This window comes from Neolamprologus brichardi, chromosome 14 (assembly GCF_056152115.1).
Source record: "Neolamprologus brichardi isolate AB-2024 chromosome 14, ASM5615211v1, whole genome shotgun sequence".
Classification (NCBI taxonomy): Eukaryota; Metazoa; Chordata; class Actinopteri; order Cichliformes; family Cichlidae; genus Neolamprologus; species Neolamprologus brichardi.
Genome location: NC_142117.1, coordinates 33,855,812 through 33,883,807, shown reverse-complemented (window position 1 = coordinate 33,883,807; position 27,996 = coordinate 33,855,812). Strand labels below are relative to the sequence as shown.

The following is a 27,996-nucleotide window of genomic DNA, read 5'->3' as shown; positions in this document are numbered from 1 at the left end:
TATGATTTGTTGATCGGTGCAAAGCCATTTATAGTAGTTATTTGTTCAAGATAGTAGTAATATTTATTGCTTGTAGAGAAAAACAGTCCATTAAACAACTCATTAAAAAAAGAATAAATGACAAAAAACAGAAAACACAGTTATGATGAGATGAAAGATTTGCATGTAATGGTTGTGTGTTCTACATCAGTGAGGTACTAGCAAACTAACTGTAAAATAAACATCAAATCAGTGTTTCACAAGAAGCTGATGAAGACATACTTGTTCGAGTCCTTCAACCAGACTATAACTCTGTCTGAACAAATCATCTTTTTAACGAGGTGTGGCCATGATATGGTATCTGCGGGGCACATTAAGAAAACTGCTTTTTTCAGGAATGAGGTTTATACTGTCAGGGCCTCCAGCACAGGAAAAAGTGAAATCCTGCAGCAATGATACTATGAAAATAAAAAGTTCCATACGGGCCAGAGACTCGCCAACACAGTTTCTCTTCCCTGTAGAGATACACAAAGGACTCTGATTAAAAATAATTGCAGGGCTCTATACTAACTTTTTGTCACGGTTGCACTTGTATTCTAAGGTGAAAGTTAGGTGCACCAAAATTTTTCAACCACATTGCTTACCACCACAATTTTACATATTCACTTTTTTTTCCGGGGGGGGGGGGGGTCTATACAGACAGTATTGATTTGTAAATGACAATCTTGTCAACACAAAGTTCTTTATTTGGAGCACAGTTCTACAAGAAACATAAGTGACTGAAAAAGTGCTTGTGCTTTAAGTGCTTCACTGAGCTGAAATTGAAACTTAATAATCTCAAGATATATTAAAGGAAAGGAAATCTTAATTAAAAGGACCTCAAAGTGTCTGATAAGGCTTCCAACTAAACATCTCAATATCTGAACATCTAAACAGCTTGATATCTTATAGACTATCCTCCACTGCAGTCACATGCCCCTCAGATGGCCAACTCCTGTAATTTGGCCTTTTTCCCATTTTTTTCTTCTGTGTTCGGGATGACACCTATAAACTTCACATACGCGACATCATTACTGTATGTAGGGTTTACGTTCAAGCCATTTTTCTTGTGAAGAATTATTTCGGACTTACAATAGGCATATTGTAACATTACATAGGCAATGTTAAACTTAATCATCATCTCGGCCTCCTCTGGTGACCGTATATGGCTCATTATCTTATGCCATCTCCAGACCAGTGTTAGACACAACCTGAGAGCCTGATGGCTCCGTGTCATAGCACTGGCTACGGACGGATCAGGCCTGAAGGAAAAAGTTATCAATCGTTCTTTTCATCTTTTGTCATTACCCACAGCTATATCTACTTGTATCGGGCCTAGGCTACTCACACCTCTCTATTCGCCTGCATTTTCAAACGTACACACACGCAGGCCTAAAGAAATATGTGGACCACAGCTAATCAGAGAGGTCTCTAAATGGTTTAGACCATAATATGGGCATAGTGTGTGTCTGTTGTTGACCACACGGAGACTTTCAGAGTTGTAGGGTCATTTTCTTTTACTCGAATGGCTGGTCACACCGGTGCGACCTAGGATTTTTTTAGTCACACCATTGAGAAATTAAGTTGCATGTGTATCCAAACTGGTCACATTCTAGAGCCCTGAATTGCTTTTCACTGTAAATATCAAGATATTTGGGGGAAAAAATTACGTCAACATGCAAAAGAACTGGATGATCAATAACTGTGTGTTGACTCTTTACCTGCAGAGAATGGCATGAATGCAGGACTTTTCTTAAAGTTGCCATTATTGTCCAAGAAGTGCTGGGGATTGAAGGACCTGGGAGTGGCCCATTGCTTTTCCTCTTGTAGCACAGAGTGCAACAGCGGAATAATTACAGTGTCCTATTCAAAACATATATCTTGTTAGTGTTGCTGCTTTCAACATTATTCTCTGACTTGATATACAATAGATTCTGTAATACACATGAAATCTTGGAATTGAGAATACCTTTGGGATTGTATAACCCCTGAAGGATATGTCATTCAGTGTGTAGTGAGGGAGGCTGAGAGGGAGATTGTCAAGAAAACGTTGCACTTCATGGATGACAGCAAGTGAAAAAGGGAGGGACTTCCTGTCCTCCATCCTGGGACAACGGCCTTTTCCAATAACAGTGTCAATCTCTTGCTGCATTTTCTCTGGACACAGCAAAGCAGAAACTATTACCACTCTGATCTGTTTTTACGTCCACCAAGGGACGTATTCCTAACCATAATGTATTAGTATTGAATGTATTGTAAAGTAAATCCACAGTCTTACCTTGTTTTGGGGGGTATTTAATCAGCACGCTAAGAGCATATCTCAGGGTGGAGCTGGTGGTCTGTGTTCCAGCCAGAAACAGAGTCATTATTGTAGAGACCAAATTGTCATAGTGGAACTCAGTTGAGGAAATCTCCTTTTCCTGAAAGAAGAAAGTTGTCATTGTTTTTCTGTGCTTCTCTGTACTTCGATGTGTCTCTCTTTATATTTTTTCTCTTTCTGTCTGTGTGAGTGTATATTTGTGTGTGCATCTAGATCCGTTCTGGCTTCTAGCCCTTTGTTTCTGCACACCTGAGGTGAATAATCTCATCTGTTTGTCATCAGTTATTATCTTACCATTATATCTTACTTTAATAGACTCAAATTTGTTCATATAAATGGAGAGACCTCTTCGCATATTAAGGTTAATTATGGAGTTCCACTGGGTTTAGTGCTAGGGCCAACTCTGTTTACATTATACATGCTTCCCTTAGGGAGTATCATCAAAAGGCATAGCATACAGTTTCACTGCTATGCAGATGACACCCAGCTTTATCTATCCATGAACCCCGATAACACACCAATTAGTTAAACTGCTGGAATGTCTTAAAAACATAAAGACCTGGACGACCTCGAATTTTCTGCTTGAAAATTAAGATAAAACTGAGGTTATTGTATTTGGCCCTGAAAATCTTAAGAAATATGGTATCTAACGACATTCTTACTCTGCTTGCATTACCTTGGCCTCCAGTAACACTGTGAAGAACATTGGAGTCATTTTTGACCAGGATATATCCTTCAATGCATATATTAAACACATTTGTAGGACTGCTTTCTTCCATTTGCGCAGTATCTCTAAAATTAGAAATATCCTGTCCCAGACTGATGCCTGACTAGAAAGAGAGAGCATTTTCTCCTACCATATTATTTATTTGGTGTCAGTTGATGTTGGATAGTTTGTCATTGCTCAACAAACTTTATTAATGTCACTTATTTTTCTTTTGTGTTATTGGAACTAATCGTCACTAAAGTGGAGTCAAATTTATAATTGGCCTGCTTGCATGTGGTTTATTGTCATATAGTCAATTTTAATACACATTTCAGATCACAATCATCAAAAAGGGAGTATCAATAGTAAGTAACAACAGGAACTCAGGGCCCCTTTCAATAGAACGTGGGATGGGTGTTACAAATGAGTACTCTGAGTTTCTCCAAAGTTACCGGATTCCTCCCTCTATCTCGAAAAGGAGAAACCAGCCACCCATTGAAGAAATGTCATTTTTGGTGCTTGTTTCCACAATGTTTTTTTCTTTTCAGTCACTACCCAGAGCTCATGATGTCACATGAGCTCTGGGTAGTGGTCTATGGTTAATCTGGTTAATCTATGTCCCTTGCATGATGTGAGGGACATAGATTAACCAGTAAATCAAGTAAATCAAAGGCCTTACTTTTATGCTCGCCTCTCTCTTCACCATCTGGATATCATTTACATTACTGCAACTATCACCAATCCATCTGTCAATCTCCCATGTCCCTCTCCTCTCACTTGGGAATAAAACCCTGAGATACTTATAGCTAACCACTAGCAGCACTTGGGTGTACTTTTCCAGCTGAGAACCTTGACCTTAAACTTTAAAAGCGCTAATTCTCATTTCCACCTCTTCACACTTGGCTACAAACCATTCCAGTTCAAGTTGAAGGTCACCACTTGATGTAACCAACAGAACCACATAATCTGCAAAAGACAGGGAGATCGTGAGACCCCCAAAGTGGAATCCTTCCACCACTTTGCTACACCTAGAAATTCTGTCCATAAAAAAAAAAGAAAAAGAAATGGAATCAGTCACCTCATGATCCCTAAGCAATTCTCGCACAATCTACCAAGGGACTTGGCTGAATGTCTTTTCCAAGTCTACAAAGCACTGCTCAGTGGTTGGGCAAAATCACATGCACCCTCAAATATCCTTGGTAGGATAAAGAAGCGGTCCAGTTTTCCATGACGAGGACAAAAGCTGCATCGTTCCTCCTGAATCCAAGGTTCAACTTACAGACACTCTCCTCTCCAGTACCCTGCCACCTTCCGAGAGAGACTGAGAATCCCCTTATAGTTGGAACATACTAACCAGCTCCCCTCCTCTCAGAGGAGAAACATCTACCTCGTTTGCCACTGGATCTCGATTAGGCTTTACATCCAGTACCTGAAGGAACTCGGGCTGAATTCCTGAGGGGCCTTGCCGAGGAATTGTTGAAATACCCCCTTAAAGCTTCTGTTTCCTCAAGAGAAGACATGTCAGTGAGATTGAGGAGATCCTCGAAGTATGCCTGCCTCAACCACTCAATATTTTTGGTTGCCGTCTGCAACAATCTCCTATTTATACTATATTAGTATAGCACCACTCAGTGTTGCCAACTTAGCGACTTTGTCGCTATATTTAGCGAGTTTTCAGACCCCCTTAGCGACTTATTTTCTAAAAAGCAACTAGCAACAAATCCGGCGACTTTTTGTGGTGTTATTGGAGACTTATGACGACTTTTTGACGTGAAAGCACGTATCGCTCTTGCACTCAACAAGCAGCGGGTGCTGTCGTGGGCACCTCATCCGTGCCAAAATGCTTACAGGCGGCCCATAGTCCTCACGCAGCAGTCGCCCCCAGCTGATGTCAGAGTGGGCGATATTCACCCCAATGCGTGCAAACTGCAAATGAGCGAAGCAGCTGCTGCACCCACACATCCCCACACCCCCCGGACTGTAACGCAGGGCGGGAGCAGCGGTAAATGTACATTTTTCTTTGTCTAAAATAAATCAATGCACTAAAATTCATCATTCCCATCGTTGTAATGAGGTTTGCAATGCTGGGAGGCTCTGTCCATTTTGATTGTTAATAGTTATTTGAAAAATATTCTTCTTTCACTGTTACTTTTAAAAACACTTAAAAACACACAAACCAAAAAAGTAACTCTGCCAGAGTGCCTATTTCAGGTCACTTTTGCCGGTCCCAAGTCCAGATAAAGGAGGAGGGTTGGAATTACTGAAAACTATAATTGGTAAGAGAAATTTAATTTGTAGTTCTAAATATATTCTAAATGCTTTTAGCGTGTTTTTTTATGCCTCTTCCACAATGTTATTTTTCTCTCCTAAAGCGTCTGTTACAATTACATACGCAGGGCCAATTATGCAAATTAGGCAATGATGATATTTAGCTACTTCTGCTGTACTTTTATGACAGCCAATAGCAATTTTCCTTACTGGGGAGTTGGCACCACTGGCACCACTTTCCTCTCCTTAATGAGCTGATGATGTGTGAGAATTGCTTTGTGGCTGAATGAAAGTCTTGCACCATGATCTCACTTAACTCCCACACAAGTTTTTTCTTCAGCTACTGCTGGTGCTATACTCTGCGAGCAGCCAAAGGTCAACACAATGGCTGTGTCCCAATTCAGGGTCTGCATCCTTCGGAGGCCACATTTAAAGGCTGATTACATCACAGTGACGCAACAAAGGCTGTCCCAATTCAAAAGTTGCTCCAAATGCTGCCGACAAATGCATCCTTCATTTTCCCGAATTTGAAGGATGGGTCAGGTCTATCCTTTGTGGCCCAACCTATCCCAGAATTCATAGCGTGTATGTGGGTGTGGATACTTTTTTTGGAAAAAAAAGAAACAGTGGATGGCTGAAGCGGGGCAGCAGAAGAGTAAACTTTTAAAAGTAAGTACTGAATATTATGTCACTTATTTATGTGCAAATGTTTGATAACAAAGAACATTAAAACATTACTTTTGGCCACATGCAAAGTTCTGTGATATTAGTGATGTTAGTACTTTCAGCGTCAACTTGGTTTTGAAGCCTTTACTTTAAAGCCTTTACTTTGGTGGTGCTTGGGCTCCCTGTAGTGGTACGCGGGAATTAATATAAATAATAATAAATAATATACCATCATGGAGGTATGTAAAGACGACACAAGAGCTCCTGAGGGTATTCTGGGAACCGGAGTCAACCAGAAAACGGCTCCCCAAGGGTGAGTCCTCAATGAAGAACAGCCTTTCCTTATCGCCAGCAGTCACGGCCGCTACAGAGCACTGGTGGGCCCGTTTCCCTGGGCCTTAAAACTGCAAGGTGGCAGACAGCGCCGTGCTACGGGGCCAAATACTGATGGTAAAAACACAGCACTTTACCGTGGTGCCGTGATCCCAGCCACCATCGATGAGTCGCAGGCCACCGGGAGAATTGGTGCAGGCGGGGGAGATGCCGTCGGTGAGTTGGGAACTATCTATGTCGAAGCTCCTGGTAGACAGGATATTGCGATCCGCTTCTGCCAGTGAGCAGTAATCCTTCGCAGCCAGCAGTGGAGAGTTGGCAAGGCCGGCTCGCTCTGTTGGAGGAAGACGTGAGTGAAGAGGAATCCGCCATCATCTGTTCCTAGCAAGGACAGCGTGCTCTCCATGAGCTCAAGAGCGGTACCATCACCCAGGCCTGAGAGAGAGGAGTTTCTTGGCCCACTCTGCGTCGGAGAGGGAGTAGCTCAGCTCAGCACCTTGAGAGCGGTGTATTTCCCTTGGGTGGGGGGATCCCGGAGGATGGTCATCACACGGCGGGTGGACAGCAGATCCAGTGAGGTCACCACATGATGGTATTTCGTGTTGTCGGCTGAAACGCCACGAAGAGCAAACTGAGCTTCGACATGCACGAAGCATGAAGGAGGGTCGTGAAGCCAAAAATCTGGCAGCTTAACCACCACAGCAAAAATAAAAATGTATAGCTCTGCTATCACTTCTGACATAAATGAAGACAGAAAACTACACAGCAGTGGCATTTATAGGGTTACTGAAGTTGGGCTAGCTGGTATATAATGATGTGCTGTGTGATGGCTAGCTACACAGCTATGGGTAGCATAACATTGAAGCTGGAGGATGAACGCTAACTTTCTTTCCACTCGATAAAAGTTAATGTGAGGGTTAGATGGCAGGATCCTGTAAACGGACCAAACTTCAGTGAGGAGAACAACTGAGATAATCCATCCACAATGCGAGGTTAGTCATTAATATACTGCTGCGTGGGCTGGGTTGTAGTTATATCATAAGGTTTTAAAAACTTAGCTTTGAAATGAATAGTGGTGATAAAAACTGAGAGAGGCCGACAGTGATCACTGACTTTTTGGGAGGTCTTGTTCAGACTAAATAGAACAAGATGCACAAGAATTAAAACATGTTAAAAGCTCAAAGCTTTAATAAATGCAGAGTATTTTGGACCCGGAAGCAGAATTCACCACGTCATCACTTAAAGACCAGATATCCCACCAGCTGTGAATGTTTTAATGCAGCACAGTTGTTGTTATTATGACTCGTCACATTCTGTTTATGACAGTTAAAATAAATAACATTCATATAAGAATTCAAATTGTCTTGTGTAAACTGTATATGGTGTTAAATAGGCATATACTACTGTACTACGGTACTTCAAGAGCCATATATTTTATGAGATGGTCATTTTTATGGAAAGTTTGAGAACCACTGCTTTAAAATATATGCCATTCAATAGTTGATCTTAATCTTACAGTGAATTTGATGATTTAATGGATAGTTAAAATGAGTAATATACCAACTAACACAACAAGCTGAAAGTGAGTGAATGTTCCTCGGTTTTCAGTCCCGAATATCGCAGCACAAGCAGGATTCACTGCTTATTATCTGAATCAGTTTTCATTTGGTCCCTTAGCCAGGACAAGTTTGCCTTAGGAAACCCTGTCACAAACAAATTCCTCCAACAACATGCAAACCTTTCCATCACAAGAAGGTGACAATTCACAGAGGAGTGTTTAAAATCATTCATAGCAAGATAAGAAAAGATTTTTAGCACTTTAGATTATATTAATTGCCTAGATTAATAAACACAGTATTTGTAGTTTTGAGCTTTCTTTGATAAATTATGCTTAAGTTTTCCAACCTGGTTGATTCGAATAAGGAAGGAGTCTATGTAGTCTCGTGGGGAGCTGGGGTCCAATGTGTCTTTGTGTTCTTGGATCTTCATCTTGATAAACTTTCTCACCTCTTTATACTCTGCAAAATTTTTTTGATGGGGGCCAGGAAGATGGTCCATGAGTTTCGGAAAGAGGTTGTACATCTGTTGTAAAGAAGCATAGCAACATACATTCTTGTGAAGAGACAATGATACATCTACTGTGTTTGGATCATTTTTACAGTATGATTTTCAAAAGACGTATATACTCTTATACAAAATATGAAAACCAAATTAAAAAGCATTTCTATTTAATCTTTAATTTTGCTCCCACTTTCAGTTACCTGACACACGGGGCTGCTGTTAGCCTTTTCTATATGAGAAAGTATGGTAAGGAGGCGCAAGAACTGCTTGTCTTCATAGCTGAACCGTTGACCAAAAACCAGGCAGCAGATCACGTTAGACACAGTACAGCTCAATAAGAATGTGGGGTCAAATGGTGCACCTGCAAGAGAAGGGGAATCATCTGTCAAATTAACTAAGGACTTCACTTTAGTTATGACATGCCCACACTTCCAACTTTCCCACTGGTAGGTCAGTTTTTTTAAAGAGATTTAAAGAGTATGTTTGTTGGCACATGGCTTTCCCAAATAACAGTTTTCATTAGTGATGCGCGAATCATAAACGAATCATTCAATACTCGAGAATCACTTTACTGACTCGTGAATCATGATTCACAAGCCCAACTGACTCACTGACTCATCGCTGTTGCTCTTAGCAAACTAATTTCATTAGTAGAAATATATCTAGCTTATAATTAAAATTGTGGGGAAAAACAACAGCCAGCTTCTTAACAAAAACATTTCTGCTCTGAACAGGAAGAAAAAACCCTGAGTAGAAGCTCACATCAAGACAATAGGGCTTTGGAGCGTGATGTCACGAGGGTGGGCGTGGAAAGGATTTTGGCCTGATGCGCCAAGCGAAAAAGGAGCGAAGGCACACACAACAGCCATGGTTTGTACTTGCTGTGTGGTCGGCTGCAATGTTCGATCGCACGACCGGCAAGGGAATAAGCTTAAAAAGAGTTTGTCCTTTTATTCTTTCCCAACCTGGAAGCAACATGAGGGAGCTTATATGGCGGACCTTACAAAACGAAGGTGTCTAGCCTGAATAGCAGCCGTGAGTTCAGCTGATATCCAGTTCACTTCCATCTCCAGATATCTGTTGGTGTGCTCCAGACATTTTCACTCCGGTAAGTTTTATATATGTTTATATCACTCTTTATAGCTTAATAATATTATCGTTGGTGTTCTCGGAGGTTATAGAAATTGCGATCAAACATTGAATTGAGTGACTGTGCAGACATGCGTACTATGTAACGATTCGCTAATTCTTTCACACAACTGTGGGGAAGCCTGCCTATGAAATGGATCAAACAAATCCAGACTGGGTGCCAACGTTACACATGGGGCACTCTGAAATCCGAACGTGAGGGTTAGAGTTAGGGTTAACAAGATGCGTGAAGATATCGGGTAAGGACAGTGGTGGTAAGTCGCCTGGGTCTTTTCTCCACTGCTGTATTCCATATGGGTGCACATCTGCGATGCACTCTATTTTTTTCAAGTACCGCTGCTTCGCCTCTGGACGCAATCGGTCTCTATACCGTCCGTTTTCTTTTGAGCTGCTTTTAAGCATGTTTCTTGTCATCGTCGTTCCAACACAGTGTGTCTGTTTTGATTTGTGGACCCGGAAAATGGCGCCGCGCTCCCACAATACATTGCGGCGTGACGTCCGCTCCAAAGCCCTATAGCTCCTGTGTTCACAGTAGCATCGCTCTGCTAACATGCTAACAGCACATTTTAGCTGCTCACCCCCTCCTTCCTGTGCTGAATTGTAGCGTAAGCGAATCACTCAGGACTCACTAACCCCCTCCCTCCTGTGCTGAATCATAGCGTCAACGAATCACTCACTCACTCGCCCCCTCCCTCCTGGCTCACAGCTTCTTCTTCTTGGTTGGCAACCAATGTTAAGGCGCATTACGGTTCCCTGGCTCACAGCTCAGTGGACATTTAGATGAGAAAATATATATTTGACATATTTGAGGAAAATACTAATAAAATAAAATAAAAAGAAATAAAATAAATGTTCCCTTTAGAAATTTTTTTGTTCTTTTTTGCTCCATAAAAATTGTTGTTTTTCTTTTTCAATCACTCATCTTAACAGTAGGATATACATGAAAAGAGAAACAAATTAAGTTTGAGTGTAAATTTTTTGCACTCTCTGGTCAACTGACTCAGTGACTCAAATGACTCAAAAAAACCCGATTCACTTTGGTGAGTGACTCATTCAAACTCGATTCAGTAGAAACAAATTTACCATCACTAGTTTTCATGCATTTGAATGTGTTTTTTGAGATCCATTGTTGTGCATCCTGTTGTGTTAACAACCTGAAGCTCACAAAAACACCATTTTAGTAGATCATATTGGGTTTTTTGGGTGGCTGTGGTGGGTGTCAATTCAGTATTGGAAAATAATGGGTTAGTGGGATTATCCCACTGTGGTATGCTTCTATCTTGCTAAACTTAAGACTGATTATTTTCCATTAGTGTTATAATGTCCTGTAATGTTCAGGGCACTTGATAGTCTAGGATGATGTGTCAGTGCGTTTCTTTCTTTAGGACATTCTCACGGCAGAGAGTGTGTACACTTGGGGTACCCAGAGTTGCAGTTAAATATAGGTATATGGGTGTGGTCACTAGGGGTGATAGTGCTCCATATAGTGATGTATTTATTTTCACGTATTAGCATTAAAATTTTTTATGTAATATAAATTTAGGTACATAGGCTGTGCATAGTAAACTTATTTTCATTTATCAGCATTTTTTTTAATGTTATATAAATATAGGTGTACAGCTTCATGTGAAATTACTTTTCAGCAACTATACCTTTTAATTTATGTATGTGAGCCCTCATATGTTCACTCTCTTCTTGGATCCATTCTTCCATCCCCTTGCGTCCCATCCCAAAGTCTCTTAGAGTGGTCAGTGTGAAGCGTCGCAGCTGACGCCAGCGTTCCCCGTTACCGCTCCCTATACCTGAAAGATTAAACCACTTACCACTTAAGTAATGGAAGAGAAGCCATGCTGATTCATGAAAGAATTAAAGCACTAGGAAACAAAATCACCTCGCCTTGACAAAGACAACATATTTGAGTGATCACGCTTTACCATATTACTTGTTAGGGTTGTGTAAAAATGGAGTTGGGGCTCTGCCTGTGAAGTCATCTGCTTGATCCACCAAGGCTTCTTTCACAGCATCATATCCTACCAGAAGTACTGTCCGCTGCCAGCCTAGGTATACTGTCATCACTGGCCCATAGGTTTCACTGAACTAAAGATAGGTAAAATTATTTATTTAAATCATTTAAATTAAATAAATCATTTATTTAAATGAGTATTCATCTGAAGTTTTGTCTAAATGCCAACATGCTGTTAAAGTCAAATTTGGTGTGCTTATAGAAAGTGTGCGAGTCTCCTCAAATTACGAGAAAAAATATTGTACAACTTAAAAAACAGCACAATATTTTAAAAAGTGAACTCTTACCTTAACAAAACTTTTAAAAGGTGCTTTTTTGTCTATCTGTAGAAGGTTTCCTATGAGAGGAAGTGCAGTGGGTCCTGGAGGCAAATGCCAGTTCCTTTTGTGTTTTATATTAAACATCCACAGCAGAGCTAAGATTAAACCTGCCAAGATCACAGTTGCACAAGATTCCATCCTGCTCTATATAATCTAAAAATTATAAAATAATACACAAAAATACAAGACAGCAGCAAGTCAAGGAACTAGAAGCAAAAAGAAATTTCAACAAGACTCAGGGTTATGAGAACTATGAAGTTCACACTACAGCTACACAAATAAAGCTACAGAGAGCCCTGTTGAAAGAAGAACTCAAAGACAATATAAATTGGGATTAAGACTGCAAAGTCTAACTAAGAGTAAAACTATACTAACAGAACTGGATAAATCAAACTGTAACAAAAACAGAACTTAATATGCCAGCAACCCAAAAGCCTGGCTCCAAGACCCAGGACAGTCACACACACATATATATATAGTCACTGTTCTTTAGGAGATCTGTTTATATTTAACAGGGAGTTTGCGTCAGCATGGAATATGACACTGGTGAGCTTACTGATTAACCACTCTTCTTAGTTAACCTTCAATTCATTATGTTTTTTAGAATTTTTTTAAAACTGTGAAACGTTTTATTGCGGCTCCAAAACCAACAGCAGCGGCAGGCTAGACGACACACAACAATAAACACATTAAATGCACTTCTGAGCTATTTGTTCTTGCAATCATTTTTGATAGGTCTTTATCAATTGAGTTCTGTCTTGCTCGGGGTCACAGACTTCTGCAAAAACTGTCTAATAGAGCTCTGGGTTGGTTTAGAGTGGTATACTGCAAGATGCTATGCAGCAGCAGCAAAAGTTACAGTGGACACACTGGTATCTTCATTAATATCACACTCAAGTGACTGCGTTTTATCTTCCCATTGCACTGATGGGTGGACGGTTCTCAGGTGCTTGTGCAAGTTGTTTGTGGAGCCGCTTCTATATGATAACCTTTTCTTGCTGACGCTACACTCTGCCTATGTATTGTCAATAAATTGTGATGATGTTGTCTCTTGTTGTTGCCCCTGGCTCTCTTTCTCTCCCTCTCCCTCTTGCTCTGTTCCTGTGCTACTGCGAGTGTAACTACCGTATGGGCTCAAATTGTGGTCATAAATATTTTGTACTTGCAAATCAAATGCGTATTTGTGTACTGAGTTTTGTAACTTTGTAAACCAAAATATGTGAAAATTTTATGTTTTTTAAAAAAAATATAAAAAAAACCCCAAAAACAATATATGCAGTGTTATCTTCATTTTAGATGTCAAAAAGTATTTTGAATTTTGAGAGGAAAAAAGTAATAAAAACGGAAACATTCAAATTAAGGCATTGGCGGAGAGTGACGGTGACGTTACACTGAATTAACAAACTGATATTACAAAGTTAAACAAAAGTTAATACAAGAGAGTGTGAGTGAAGAAAATAGTGTAGCGGATTGTTATCTGGTGTGCGGTCAATACAGCCACGGAGTGGTGCCGGGGTCGCGGTAGAGCTGTCCGTCCACATAGAGCCAGTCCACGGCGATGACATCCCGGCAGCCTTTCCGAATAAAGCTACGTCAGACTGGGAACAGGACCTTGCGTCGTTCCAGGATCTCTCTGGGGAACTGGTCGTTCATGCTGAAATCCATTCCTTTCAGCTCTCTGCCGTGACTCTTCACCTGCTCCTTCTGCTTGAAGTGGCCGAATTTGGCCACAATAGGCCGTGGTCTCCCGCTTCCTGTCTTTGGAGTCCCGATGCGATGCACCCTTTCAAATCCTATGTTTTTCACCGTGTCCTCCGGCAGCTTCAGGTGGGGTTTAATGAAGCTTCTCATGGTTGTTTCCGGGTCCTCTCCGGCAGACTCTGGAATACCAGAAAACACAAGATTATCCCTCATGCTACGGGCTTGTAGATCAATAACGGTCTCTTTTATTTTTTTTATTTTCTATGTTAACTGGATCACATTATCGGTTAGAGATTTGACCGAGTCCCGTAACATGGCGTTTTCCGCAGCAAGTGTTTCCACCTGCTGCTGGCTGAACTCCAGGGATTCCTTCAGAGATTTAAATTCCCGGTGTAAGATCTCCACCAGGGACAGCCTCGCATCAAAACTGGGCAATCGCTTATCGATTGACTCCAGGATGTCCATAATGTATTTGCCGGCAGGCAATGTTGTGATGGGGAAGTATGCCGGGCGACATCTTTAATATGACTGCGTCTCAACTTTGGCCGGGGAAGACGCGCTCTGGGCCTTCTTCATTACTAGGTCATGGAAGCACCGGTCGATGAAATCTTGGAGAGCATCTAAACTCTCCTCGTTGTCCTCCAGGGTGTTGGAGATAGTTGGACAAATGTGGTTTGTTAAATGACAATTGATTAGTGTATTTGGAATACTTCAAGTTTTAAAGCGTTTTTTATATTCTATGCTACCATTTGCTTTTTTTTCCTCCAAATCTCCGGCGTCTGACGTCACCTACAGCATAATTCGCTTACCTTCTCCCGTCACTTCCATCACTTACCGTCTCACTTCCCTCCTCTATATTATTTTGAGCACAATGTTTCCTTGTTTATCTAAAAACAAATGAATTAAACTGTGTTTATATTGATATCCAATGAGTTCAACCCTTTGTGCATTGTGCAACTGAAAGAGAATTTAGTTTTTCTAAAGTGGGTTTGACCTGCAGCTCAGTAAAGCACCCCTCCGACAGCCAAACCCATCTATTCTCTGATTGGATAGTGAAATTTTTGATTGACATGACATTGACCAATCAGCTGAAAGGAAGAAAAATCAGGTCAAAATTTGTACTCGTAAGTTGAAACTTGAGTGCAGAGTTTCACTCTTATTTTTTTGCTTTGTATCTGTAACCAGACCTTAACAAAAAGAATTTGTAATTTGTGTAAATATTTTTACACACGCAAATCTTCTTTACACACACAAATTCTTATCTACAGATGCACAAACATACACATTCTGATTTACAACAACAACAAGATTAGGGATGGTGTACATGAGAATCCGACGTCCACTTGGAGCAACTGCATTTCTGCTTCTGCGCATTATGTGGGTGTTCCACAAATGTGCAACTTGCTGCAGCTCTTCCTGTTAAATATTAACAATTTAAAAAAAATTCTCACTAGAACACATTTCTTTTGGCTCAACATGTTGACCAAAAGTACCACACAGTATCAGTCAGAAAAACAAAGTTTATCAAAAATACTCAACAACAAGTATAACAGTATATTGTGGAAAACTGAAAGCTCAACTCAACCCCATAAGGGTCATGATATTTCAGTAAATGTCTCGCAGTACTCTGCGTGACAACATATCCTGTGTAAATGCAGTTCAGCTGGTGTAGTTTGTATCCATGGAGCCTCCCGTGTCCCTCCAGTTGATCAAAAAGAAATCGTGCTACCTCAGTCGGCTCAGACTCATTCTTTCTCCAGTACAGCCACATGCGTTTTAGGTTTCTTCTGAGTGTCTGCATGCTTATCACAGTACTGTCCCAACTGCTCAGTAACAGAAAAATCTCCCCATGCCTCAATCCAAGCATAAAATAGAACTTAATTAATTCCGATAAACAAGCCATGTTCTCGCACTCTGATCTGCACTGCCATCCACTTCACTATGTTTTAAGGCAAACGAATATATCATGTTCAAACAATATAAGATATGTTATAACGTGAAAACTTTACTGTTCAAACAATATAATTATCTCGTTGGTACAATATAATATTTACGATTTCTCGTTTGGCTCTCAGCGAAGGCGGTCGCACTTTTCTCCTCTCCTCCTTACCCTTATCTTCCCTGCTTAGCCTCTGTGTCCTTGTCTGTCTCATGTGCATTACTTTTCCCTGGAACAGTCTCTCACTGTCGTTCTCTAAAACCTAAAAGAGAATTATGGATTTGATCAACTGGTCTCTGAATGCTATTGACACCCTCTTCTCAACGAGAAGTCTGGGCTCGGGAGAGCCCGAGTGCCCTGGAGGGACTTTCCCTGCTGGATACACGATGGACGGGTGGCAGAACTGGAGAGTCATGTGCCTGGCGGGACTGTCGATCGAGGACGCTGAAGATATCTACCTATTCGGAACCATGATAACAGGGTTCTTGCTGATCGGAGCTGGCATGGCCCTGACTTATCGGAGAATTGAGAGAGCGGAACTGGCTGTTCAAACCCCCCAAGGCTGCCCGCTGGAATCGAAGCGACTGGACGAGTCGCGACCTCTCACAACAAACGCAGCATGGTTAACACCTTGGAGACGCTTACAGCTGCTGTGAAGGCTCAAAACAACACCATTGAGCGTATGGTGGGATACATCAGAGAGGGCCCTGCTCAAAATGACAACCTTGAGCGAAAGTTGGATCACATCACAGAACGGATCACTGCAGTTGTGAGGTCTCAGAATCAAAAGAATGACAACACCACGGATCAGAAGTTTAATACCATCATGGGGAGGCTCGCGGCTCTCCAACGGGAGATCGAGAGACCAGCATCAGAGTGTTAAAGATCAGCTTTGAAAATTCTCGTGAGCTGCTCGTATGGAAAGAAAATCAACAAAATCAACAAATTCGGGATCAAAATGCAGACACCACCACGGCGCCAGCTGCACAGGCCGAAGGCTGAAGCCGGACAAACACTCCCTGATAACGACTGTGTGATGACTATTCTCCCCATCCCAAGCAAGGCCACCTGGATTGGCTGGAGGACTGTTTACTTAGCCTGATAGGGCGAAGGACACTGTCTCAGCTGAACTATGGACACGCACACACACACACTTACACTGATAAGCACTCATCTCCCCTTCCCTTTCCAACGCCTTCGATGCTTGTTACCTCCTGGGAACACGAGGCGGGTCTGGGCCCGCGCTGGCGAGTCGGCGCAGTGGCAGGATGTCTGCTGTGTTGCCTGGGATTACTCCTTATCCCCTACACAACCCTGTTGCTGGTCACGTGCTCTATAATGTTGTACTGTGGACATTTATGTGCTTTTCTGTGCAGAGGAGTTTTTTTGTTTCCTGTTCTCATGCTGTCCTCCTGTAGCCCAGCATGAGTAGAGGTCTCTTTTTTTCCTCTTGTACTTTTTCCCATTGTAATATCCATTTCGGTGTTTTTTTCTGTATCAACCATTCTCTGACTTGTATCCCCATGTGATGTCTGTGTTGTGTATGTAAGGTCGGGGGGCGGGTTCATTCCACTGCAGGGCAACCTACCTCTGCATGTGGCGAATAAAATTTGAACTTGAACTTGAACTTGATATTGTATGAACGTTAAAGTTTTTTGTAATAACGTGATATTATGTCGTTCAAACGTGAAAGTATAATGTACAAACATGAAAAGTATATTGTTAGAACAATAAAGTTTTCACGTATAACGTGATATACCTCTATTGTTTTATTGCCTGGGTGTCAGCTCTATGCTTCCAGAGCAAATACTATGATTTAAATTTTAAAGCAAAATTTCACACATGAGAACAATTTTTTAAAAATTGACTTTGTCCTTGTTAGGCTTTTTTGGGGGCGGGGTTGTAAAGTTTTAACAGCAATGATGAGACTATTTACATAAAAACCTTAATGATTTGTTGATAGGTGTAAAGCCATTTACAGTAGTTATTGGTCAATAATAGTAGTAATATTTATTGCCTGTAGAGGAAAAATAGTCCAATTAATACAAGAAACAATAACTCTTTCTTTTCTTTTTTTTAACAGAAACGAAAAAAAAAATACATGACAAAAAACAGAAAGCAAAGTTATGATGAGATGAAAGATTTACATGTAATGGTCTTGTGTTCTACATCAGTGAGGTACTAGCAAACTAGTGACCCTGAACGCATCAGAAACACACTGTGATCATTTAGCTAGTCTGCATGGAATTGACTTGGCCTCAAGCAAGTTAGAGACATAGTTGGTGCTTCCAACCGTCCACTTTCCTTTCCACTTCGTTACAAGGTGCTGGGTCCTTACCAGCTGTCAAAGGGAAAGAGAGAGGATAATCTCGAACTCTCTTTGCAGGGTTCATGTGTGTTTACCCCAAAGAATTTTGTGGCGTAGTTAAAAATGTGCTATATTGTCCCAAAAGAGGTCAAAATAATCTCTGCAGAAAACCAGCTGCGTTAACATTGTGCTACACTTGTGGAAACTGAATACATCATTGGAGTGAATGTTATTAAAGTAAATACTAAGATTTTAATTGTGAAACAACATTTCAGACAGGAGAGCAATTTTTAATTAATTCACGTTAATCCTTGTATTTTTTTGTTTTCTACAGTTTCAACAGTGATGATGAGACTGAGTATTTATATAAAAGTCTTTATGATTTGTTGATAGGTGCAAAGCCATTTATAGTAGTTATTTGTTCAAGATAGTAGTAATATTTATTGCTTGTAGAGAAAAACAGTCCATTAAACAACTCATTAAAAAAAGAATAAATGACAAAAAACAGAAAACACAGTTATGATGAGATGAAAGATTTAAATGTGATGGTCTTGTGTTCTACATCAGTGAGGTACTAGCAAACTAACTGTGAAATAAACATCTAATCACTGTTTCACAAGAAGCTGATGAAGACATCCTTGTTCAAGTCCTTCAACCAGACTATAACTCTGTCTAAACAAATCATCTCTTTTAACGAGGTGTGGCCATGATATGGTATCTGCGGGGCACATTAACAAAACTGCTTTTTTCAGTAATGAGGTTTATACTGTCAGGGCCTCCAGCACAGGAAAAAGTGAAATCCTGCAGCAATGATACTATAAAGATAAAAAGCTCCGTACGGGCCAGAGACTCGCCAACACAGTTTCTCTTCCCTGTAGAGATACACAAAGGACTCTGATTAAAAATAATTGCTTTTCACTGTAAATATCAAGATATTTGGAAAAAAAAATATTCTTTTGCATGATTGAACATGCAAAAGAACTGAATGATCAATAACTGTGTGTTGACTCTTTACCTGCAGAGAATGGCATGAATGCAGGACTTTTCTTAAAGTTGCCATTATTGTCCAAGAAGTGCTGGGGATTGAAGGACCTGGGAGTGGCCCATTGCTTTTCCTCTTGTAGCACAGAGTGCAACAGCGGAATAATTACAGTGTCCTATTCAAAACATATATCTTGTTAGTGTTGCTGCTTTCAACATTATTCTCTGACTTGATATACAATAGATTCTGTAATACACATGAGATCTTGGAATTGAGAATACCTTTGGGATTGTATAACCCCTGAAGGATATGTCATTCAGTGCGTAGTGAGGGAGGCTGAGAGGGAGATGGTCAAGAAAACGTTGCACTTCATGGATGACAGCAAGTGAAAAAGGGAGGGACTTCCTGTCCTCCATCCTGGGACAACGGCCTTTTCCAATAACAGTGTCAATCTCTTGCTGCATTTTCTCTGGACACAGCAAAGCAGAAATGATTACCACTCTGATCTGTTTTTACGCCCACCAAGGTTGGTATTCCTACCCATATGGAAAAGATATATATAAATCTTATAAAGTTTGTATCTGTCTTGTGTGAAACTTGTATGAAAAGCATACAAGAGTAAAAACAGATATAAGATCCCTTGAAAAATTATATAATGAAACTTGTATGTTTTGGATACTTACTAAAACAATATATGAAAGTAATGAGAAAGTGGCCACTTTCATGAGTAAATCATGTAAGCCTTATATGATTTACTCATGAAAGTGGCCACTTTCATGAGTTAAGTCATATAAGTTTTTACTATTTCTTTTCCATATGGGTAACCATAATGTATTAGTATTGAATGTATTATAAAGTAAATTCACAGTCTTACCTTGTTTTGGGGGGTATTTAATAAGCACGTTAAGAGCATATCTCAGGGTGGAGCTGGTGGTCTGTGTTCCAGCCAGAAACAGAGTCATTATCGTAGAGATCAAATTGTCATAGTGGAACTCAGTTGTGGAAATCTCCTTTTCCTGAAAGAAGAAAGTTGTCATTGTTTTTCTGTGCTTCTCTGTACTTCGATGTGTCTCTCTTTATATTTTTTCTCTTTCTGTCTGTGTGAGAGTATATTTGTGTGTGCATCTAGATCCATTCTGGCTTCTAGCCCTTTGTTTCTGCACACCTGAGGTGAATAATCTCATCTGTTTGTCATCAGTTATTATCTTACCGTTATATCTTACTTTAATAGACTTTACCCGTGTTCAGTGTCAATGTTCCCTCTAAGCTGCGCACGTGCGCAATTGCGCACTGCTGGCACGGTCTCTGCGCACAGAAATTCTGCGTTGCGCACAAAAAAATCTAACCTGAATTGAAATTAAAGTTAATACTTTAACAATTCTGTTTTGCAGTGTTAGTCAGTAAGTGACTGGCTGCTCCCATATGGGAACGATGCCACCTTATCCCATAGTCCAGCCAATAATGCGTATATGCGCAGCCAATCAACGTCGTTGACAGGCTATGACAGCGTCCTTATGTGCCGACCCCGGTGTTTTAGCTGGCAAAGCGGCGTGGCTGATGTGGAGTGAAGCCACGTTAATGACAACGTGTACAACCATTGGAGATGTGAGTGTGGCAGGATGAATGTTATTCCTCGGTTCAACCCACTTCCAGCCTGGCGCATTAGGGGGCGCTAGTATAAATAGTGGCCATTTGTGTTACGGCCCGGGGCCTTGGAGGGCGTGAGACTGCCTTTTTGTTTATGCAAATCCAAGTGTGCTAGGACTCGTGGAGGATTGGCTGCTGGGAGTCCTGTGCCAGCCTTCTTTTATGCAGATCTCAATGTGCCAGACCTCGCGGACGATTGGCTGCCTGGAGATCCCATGACCACTCCAAGACCAATTGACTGGCTGATTGTCTGCACCTGGGAGTATAAAAGGCTGAAGATCCTTCACACTATGGGAAATTGCTGCTCTGAAGTGACATGCAGAGTCCTCCTCGTTGCCTCACACTTGAACGTTGTTTGTTGAAACTGTTTGCTGTGTTGCTCTTTGTTTGCTAAACCAGCTGAACTTAGTTTCATTAGAGTTTTGTGATGCTGGCTTGCCTTAGTTAACCCTTAGCTTTTATTTTGTGTGCTGCCAGCTTGCCTTAGTTAACCCTTAGCTTTTATTTTGTGTGCTGCCAGCTTGCCTTAGTTAACCTTTAGCTTTTACTCTTGACTGTTTTTTCTTTATGTAATAATTGTTTGCCCAGTGGTCTGTTCAACAGCCCTGTTGGTTTTCTGTTCAAAGTTTGAGATTAAAACCTTTTTCTTTACTCAGTTTTGTGTTGGGGGCTTGTGTATGTTACTCCTTCTCTGACGCCTAGCAGAGGGGGTCGTAACATTTGAGGTTTGTTTCCCCTTTGTCTGGTTATACAATACAATACAATCTTTATTTATAGAGCACATTTAAAAACCAGCGGTATACCAAAGTGCTTAACATACAAGACCCAAATTAACATGTGTATTATAAGGCCTCAGCAAAGTACCAAATATACTCACAGGTCATTGCCACTAATACACAGGGGTAGCATAAAATGCATATCAGGTAAAAACATTGTAAAAGCACAAGCCATAAAAGATATGTATAAAGACAAATAGAGTAAGTCTAAGAGTCAGGTACAGGCATTGACAAGCAGGAAAAGCGAGATTAAACAAATAGGTTTTTAACCGTGATTTAAAAGATTGGATAGAATCGGACGCCCGGATCGCAATAGAAAGGTTATTCCACAACTCTGGTGCAGTCAAGGCAAACGCACAGTCACCTCTAGACTTTAGCTGAGATCTAAGCTGCACCAAGAGTAACTGAGTAGATGATCTTAGTGCTCTGGCGGGAACATACGATATAAGGAGTTTGCTAAAGTAGCTCGGTGCTGTGTTGTTGGTAATTTTAAACGTAAGCAACAGTATTTTAAATTGGATGCGGTATTTAATGGGTAGCCAATGCATTTCAGCTAGAACATGGTGAATCTCAAACAGACATTTCACAACCTTCACCAGCACATCAACTGCCCCACCCGGGGCACTAGGACATTAGAAGACCACTGCTACACCCCGTTCAAGAACTGTTACAAGGCTCAGCCCCTGCCGGCATTTGGAAAATCGGACCATGCCGCCATCCTCCTCATGCCTGTTTACAAACAAAGGCTAAAGCAGCAACCACCAATCAGGAGGGAGGTCGCTTGCTGGACGGACCAATCAGTGACCACGCTGCAGGACGCACTGGATGACGCACTGGATGAAGCACTGGATGACGCAGACTGGGACATGTTTCGGCGAAGCTCTGATGACATCAACATGTTTACGGAAGCGGTTGTGGGATTTATCAGGAAACTAGCGGACGACACAGCAGAAAGATCTATCATCCGAAAGTTTCCCAACCAGAAGCCGTGGGTGGATAAAAACATCTGCGACGCTCTGAGATCACGCACCGCTGCCTACAATGAAGGGCTCATCTCTGGTAATATGGACCTATACAAGGCTGCGTCTTACAACGTGCGCAGTGCGGTCAGAAAGGCATAGCGGAGCTACGGGGGAAAACTAGAGTCACAGCTACGACAGTGCGACTCTAGGAGCCTGTGGAAAGGACTGCGGACAATAACGGACTATAAACGACCAGCTTCTTCAATGATGAATGCCGACGCTTCACAGGCTGATGAGCTGAACACGTTTTACGCTCGCTTTGACACCGCAGCATTTAAAACAACAAACGGCTGCGCGGGCTCAGAGTGCACCAGTGAAGACAATGCATTCATCATCACAGAGCATGCCGTGAGGAACACCTTCAGGAGGGTGAACACCAGGAAGGCAGCAGGACCAGATGCAATCCCTGGCCGGGTCCTGAGAGCCTGCGCTGACCAGCTAGCACCGGTGTTCACGGAGATCTTCAACCTTTCACTGGCCCAAGCAGTGGTTCCCACGTGCTTCAAACAGTCCATCATTGTCCCTGTTCCAAAGAAACAACATCCCGCTTGCCACAATGACTACCGTCCAGTAGCACTGACTTCAATTGTAATGAAGTGTTTTGAAAGACTGATGAGAGATCACATCACTTCTTCACTTCCTGCCACCATCGACTCACTTCAGTTTGCTTACCGGACTAATCGTTCCACAGACGATCCCATATCTCACCTGCTCCACACATCCCTGAGTCACCTGGACACTGGCAGAGGGAATTATGTTAGGATGCTGTTCGTGGACTACAGTTCAGCATTCAACACAATAATTCCCTCTAAGCTTTTCACCAAGTTGACGGATCTAGGACTCAGCTCATCACTGTGTCAGTGGATCCTCAACTTCCTCACAGACAGACCCCAATCAGTGAGGGTGGGAAAACAAGTCTCCCCCTCCATCTCACTCAGCACTGGAGCGCCTCAGGGCTGTGTTTTAAGCCCCCTGCTGTACTCACTGTGCACTTATGACTGTGTAGCCACATCAGACACCACCTCTAGGGATGCAACGATACCAATTTTTTCAAACCGATACGATACCGATACATGGATCTGAGTACTTGCCGATAGAGAGTACGAAAACCGATACTTCTACCACACACACACACACACACACACACACACACACACACAAATGCAATGAATTGGAAGACAGGTTTTATCTTATTCTCTGCTGATAATAAATTATATCTTAATAAAAAATGACCACAAATAAATTTCAAGTGAAAAATAAGCACTTCTGTTAAATTATTGCAGAGTCTCCACATTGTAATTTAACAAATATCACTGAACTATTGGCAGTGTCTCGAGCTTTCAGAATAATAAATAAACACTTCTGTTTGGAATAAAATAAATACAAATTAGGTTTGAGAATAAAATAAACTTTTAAATTGTTGCAGAGTGTCCATATTGTAAACAAACAAACAAAATAACGAAAGTATTTAGCATTAACGAACGAACTCCCCATCTGCCCGTGGATCATCAGTCCACTGTGCTGTTAAACCAAGGACTGACATCGCGCACACACTGCTTGTCTTTACCTCTTTAGAAAGTTTTGGCACCATTATCTCCCTGATGTGTGGGCGGCTGGGAATTTCATATCGCAGCTCGAGTATGCTGAGAAGAATCCTATGTTTTCCACGACTGGCATTGGCTGGTCATCCAGAGCGATAAAATGAGTCAGAGCCTCTGTTATTTTAACTGCCCGTGGATTTTCTCTTGACATTTTTCATCGCTTTTCCAAAACCTGAGTTAAAGTTGGCTGTTCCGGTCCACACTGCTGACATTTTGTTTAGCCTAGCTACAGCAGCCTCCAGTTTCTCTTTTTCTGGAGCTGCCAGTCTAACTCTTCTAACCCTGTGCCTGTTTAGCACGGGATGTCCCCCTAGTGGCCAATCTAAAAAACTACAACAAAAATGACAAGCCACCCTCTGATTAATGAAATAAGTTGGTATCGGTTCATGGTATCGGTTAACTTTTACAAGTATGAGTACACACACATTTTACAGTATCGGCCCCGATACCCGATACCAGTATCGGTATCGGTGCATCACTAACCACCTCCATTGTCAAGTTTGCTGACGACACTGTTGTTGTGGGCCTGATCTCCGACAACATCGAGACGGCCGACCTGGAGGAGATTAGGAACCTGGAGACCTGGTGCCAGGAGAATAATCTCCTCCTAAACGTCAGCAAGACTAAGGAGCTGATCGTGGACTTCACTACAAAGCAGGCGAGGAATTACAAGCCCCTCATCATCAGTGGCACGCCAGTGGAGAGAGTGGACAGTTTCCGATACCTGGGTGTCCACATCACTCAGGACCTGTCATGGTCCTGTCACATCAACACCCTGGTTAAGAAAGCCCGTCAGCGTCTCTTCCTCCTCAGAAGACTTAGAGACTTCCATCTGCCACTGAAGGTGCTCAAGAACTTTTACTCCTGCACCATCGAGAGCATCCTGACGGGAAACATCTGCACCTGGTTTGGGAACAGCACCAAGCAGGACAGACGAGATCTGCAAAGAGTGGTGCGCTCAGCCGAACTCATCATTCAATCAGAGCTCCCTGACCTGCTGTCCATCTACACCAAGCGGTGCAAGACCAAAGCTAGGAAGATTATGATGGACCTCTCCCACCCCAACAATGGACTTTTCTCACTGTTGAGGTCTGGGAAGCGCCTCCGCTCCCTTAAGGCCAAAACAGAGAGAATGAGGAGGAGCTTCTTCCCCCAGGCTATTCGGTCCCTGAACCAGGTGTAGGACTGGACTCTCCCACACACATCACATCACCACACGCACTCTGGTTTTTCTTCATGCACACTTCCTATAATTTATAATCTCTTTTTGCTATTTGCACATTTTTTTACTGTAAATTTCTAAGTTAAATCTGTAAATTTTGTATAACCTGTAAATTGTAAATACTGTAAAACCACTGTCATTTAATGGTCGGGCATTGCATTGCACAGTTACAAGCATTTCACCTCATGTCATACTGTGTATGGTTGTGTGTGTGACAAATAAAATTTGAATTTGAACTCTGAACTGTTGTTAAGCACATAAGTGCAAACGACTGTAAGGGCACAGTCCCCAACCGGAAGGGGCAGGGAAACAACTCACTTGTCCACTGGTGAAACTTCCAATGTGCAGGCAAAAAACTGAGGAGATACAAGTATACTGATTGGAACTCCAGATTGGAACGGAGTCCAGACCCTCAAAAGGAGTTTGGTTCCAGAGCCTGTGCAATGTGTTGAAATAAGCCTGACCACATCTAGCTGGGGGTCTTCAGTTTAACATCATGCTCCTTACCCACTAGAAAGATAATGTTCCTTGTCCCAAAACCCTTGTTCATAGGGATTATCTGAATCAGTTTTCATTTGGTCCCTTACCCAGCACAAGTTTGCCTTAGGAGACCCTGTCACAAACAAATTCCTCCAACAACATACAAACCTTTCCATCACAAGAAGGTGACAATTCACAGAGGAGTGTTTAAAATCATTCATAGCAAGATTAGGACATTTTTAGCACTTTAGATTATATTAATTACCTAGATTAATAAACACAGTATTTGTAGTTTTGAGCTTTCTTTGATAAATTATGCTTAAGTTTTCCAACCTGGTTGATTCGAATAAGGAAGGAGTCTATGTAGTCTCGTGGGGAGCTGGGGTCCAATGTGTCTTTGTGTTCTTGGATCTTCATCTTGATAAACTTTCTCACCTCTTCATACTCTGCAAAAACTTTTTGATGGGGGCCAGGAAGATGGTCCATGAGTTTCGGAAAGAGGTTGTACATCTGTTGTAAAGAAACATAGCAACATACATTCTTGTGAAGAGACAATGATACATCTACTGTGTTTGGATCATTTTTACAGTATGATTTTCAAAAGACGTATATACTCTTATACAAAATATGAAAACCAAATTAAAAAGCATTTCTATTTAATTTTTAATTTACCTGACCCACAGGGCTGCTGTTAACCTTTTCTATTTGAAAAAATATGTTAAGAAGGCGTAAGAACTGCTTGTCTTCATAGCTGAACCGTTGACCAAAAACCAGGCAGCAGATCACGTTAGACACAGTACAGCTCAATAAGAATGTGGGGTCAAATGGTGCACCTGCAAGAGAAGGGGAATCATCTGTCTAATTAACTAAGGACTTCAGTTTAGTAATGACATGCCCACACTTCCAACTTTACCACTGTTTAGTCTGTTTTTTAAAAAGATTTGAAGAGTATGTTTGTTGGCACATGGCTTTCCCAAAGAACAGTTTTTATGCATTTGAATGTGATTTCTGAGATCAGTTATTGTGCATCCTGTTGTGTTAACAACCTGAAGCTCACAAAAACACTGTTTTAGTAGATCATATTGGGTTTTTTGGGTGGCTGTGGTGGGTGTCAATTCAGTACTGGAAAATAATAGGTTAGTGGCATTAGCCCACTGTGGTATGCTTCTATCTTGCTAAACTTAAGACTGATTATTTTCAATTAGTGTTATAGTGTCCTGTAATGTTCAGGGCATGTGAAATGACCTTTCAGCACCTGAAACTATACCTTTTAATTTATGTATGTGAGCCCTCATATGTTCACTCTCTTCTTGGATCCATTCTTCCATCCCCTTGCGTCCCATCCCAAAGTCTCTTAGAGTGGTCAGTGTGAAGCGTCGCAGCTGACGCCAGCATTCCCCGTTACCGCTTCCTAAACCTGAAAGATTAAACCACTTACCAAAGTAATGGAAGAGAAGCCATGCTGATTCATGAAATAATTAAAGCACTAGGAAACAAAATCACTTGTTCCTTGACAAAGACAACATATTTGAGTGGTCACGCTTTACCATATTTCTTGTTAGGGTTGTGTAGTAATGGAGTTGGGGCTCTGCCTGTGAAGTCATCTGCTTGATCCACCAAGGCTTCTTTCAAAGCATCATATCCTACCAGAAGTACTGTCCGCTGCCAGCCTAGGTATACTGTCATCACTGGCCCATAGGTTTCACTGAACTAAAGATATGTAAAATGATTTATAATAAACTAATAATAATAAACTTTATTTATAAAGCACACTAAAAAACCAAGGGTATACCGAGGTGCTTGTTTTGTCTAAATGCCAACATGCTGTTAAAATTAAATTTGGTGTGTTTATAAAAAGTGTGCCAGTCCCCTGAATTTACGAGAAAAAATATTGTACAACTTAAAAAACCGCACAAATATTTAAAAAAGTGAACTCTTACCTTAACAAAACTTTTAAAAGGTGCTTTTTTGTCTATCTGTAGAAGGTTTCCTATGAGAGGAAGTGCAGTGGGTCCTGGAGGCAAATGCCACTTCCTTTTGTGTTTTATATTAAACATCCACAGCAGAGCTAAGATTAAACCTGCCAAGATGACAGTTGCACAAGATTCCATCCTGCTCTATATAATCTAAAAACTATAAAATAATACACAAAAATACAAGACAGCAGCAAGTCAAGGAACTAGAAGCAAAAAGAAATTTCAACAAGACTCAGTGTTATGAGAACTATGAAGTTCACACTACAGCTACACAAAGAAAGCTACAAAGAGCCCTGTTGAAAGAAGAACTCAAAGACAATATAAATTGGGATTAAGACTGCAAAGTCTAACTAAGAGTAAAACTATACTAACAGAACAGGATAAATCAAACTGTCATAAAAGCAGAACTTAATATGCCAGCAACCCAAAAACCTGGCTCCAAGACCCAGGACAGTCACACATACATATATATATATAG

General features: G+C 41.3%; 1 protein-coding gene and 1 pseudogene across 2 annotated transcripts; both read right to left on the bottom strand.

Moving 5' to 3' along the window:
* Position 1: 1 nt before the first annotated feature.
* LOC148098988 (cytochrome P450 2F5-like) lies at positions 2-13,100 on the bottom strand (annotated as a pseudogene). Its single transcript, XR_015719998.1, has 9 exons — positions 11,832-13,100; positions 11,456-11,618; positions 11,174-11,323; positions 8,573-8,733; positions 8,217-8,393; positions 2,297-2,438; positions 1,988-2,175; positions 1,740-1,881; positions 2-494 (listed from the first exon to the last, which is right to left on the bottom strand). The product of XR_015719998.1 is annotated as a cytochrome P450 2F5-like (transcript).
* A 4,398-nt stretch (positions 13,101-17,498) lies between these two features.
* Positions 17,499-27,918, bottom strand: LOC148098987 (cytochrome P450 2F3-like). The gene is made up of 9 exons (XM_087851179.1): positions 27,483-27,918; positions 27,090-27,252; positions 26,810-26,959; positions 26,215-26,375; positions 25,876-26,052; positions 19,669-19,810; positions 19,076-19,263; positions 18,828-18,969; positions 17,499-18,684 (listed from the first exon to the last, which is right to left on the bottom strand). Exons 1-9 carry the CDS (start codon positions 27,651-27,653, stop codon positions 18,503-18,505), a joined length of 1,476 nt encoding a protein of 491 aa, XP_087707305.1. The 5' UTR covers positions 27,654-27,918; the 3' UTR covers positions 17,499-18,502.
* Positions 27,919-27,996: the final 78 nt, after the last annotated feature.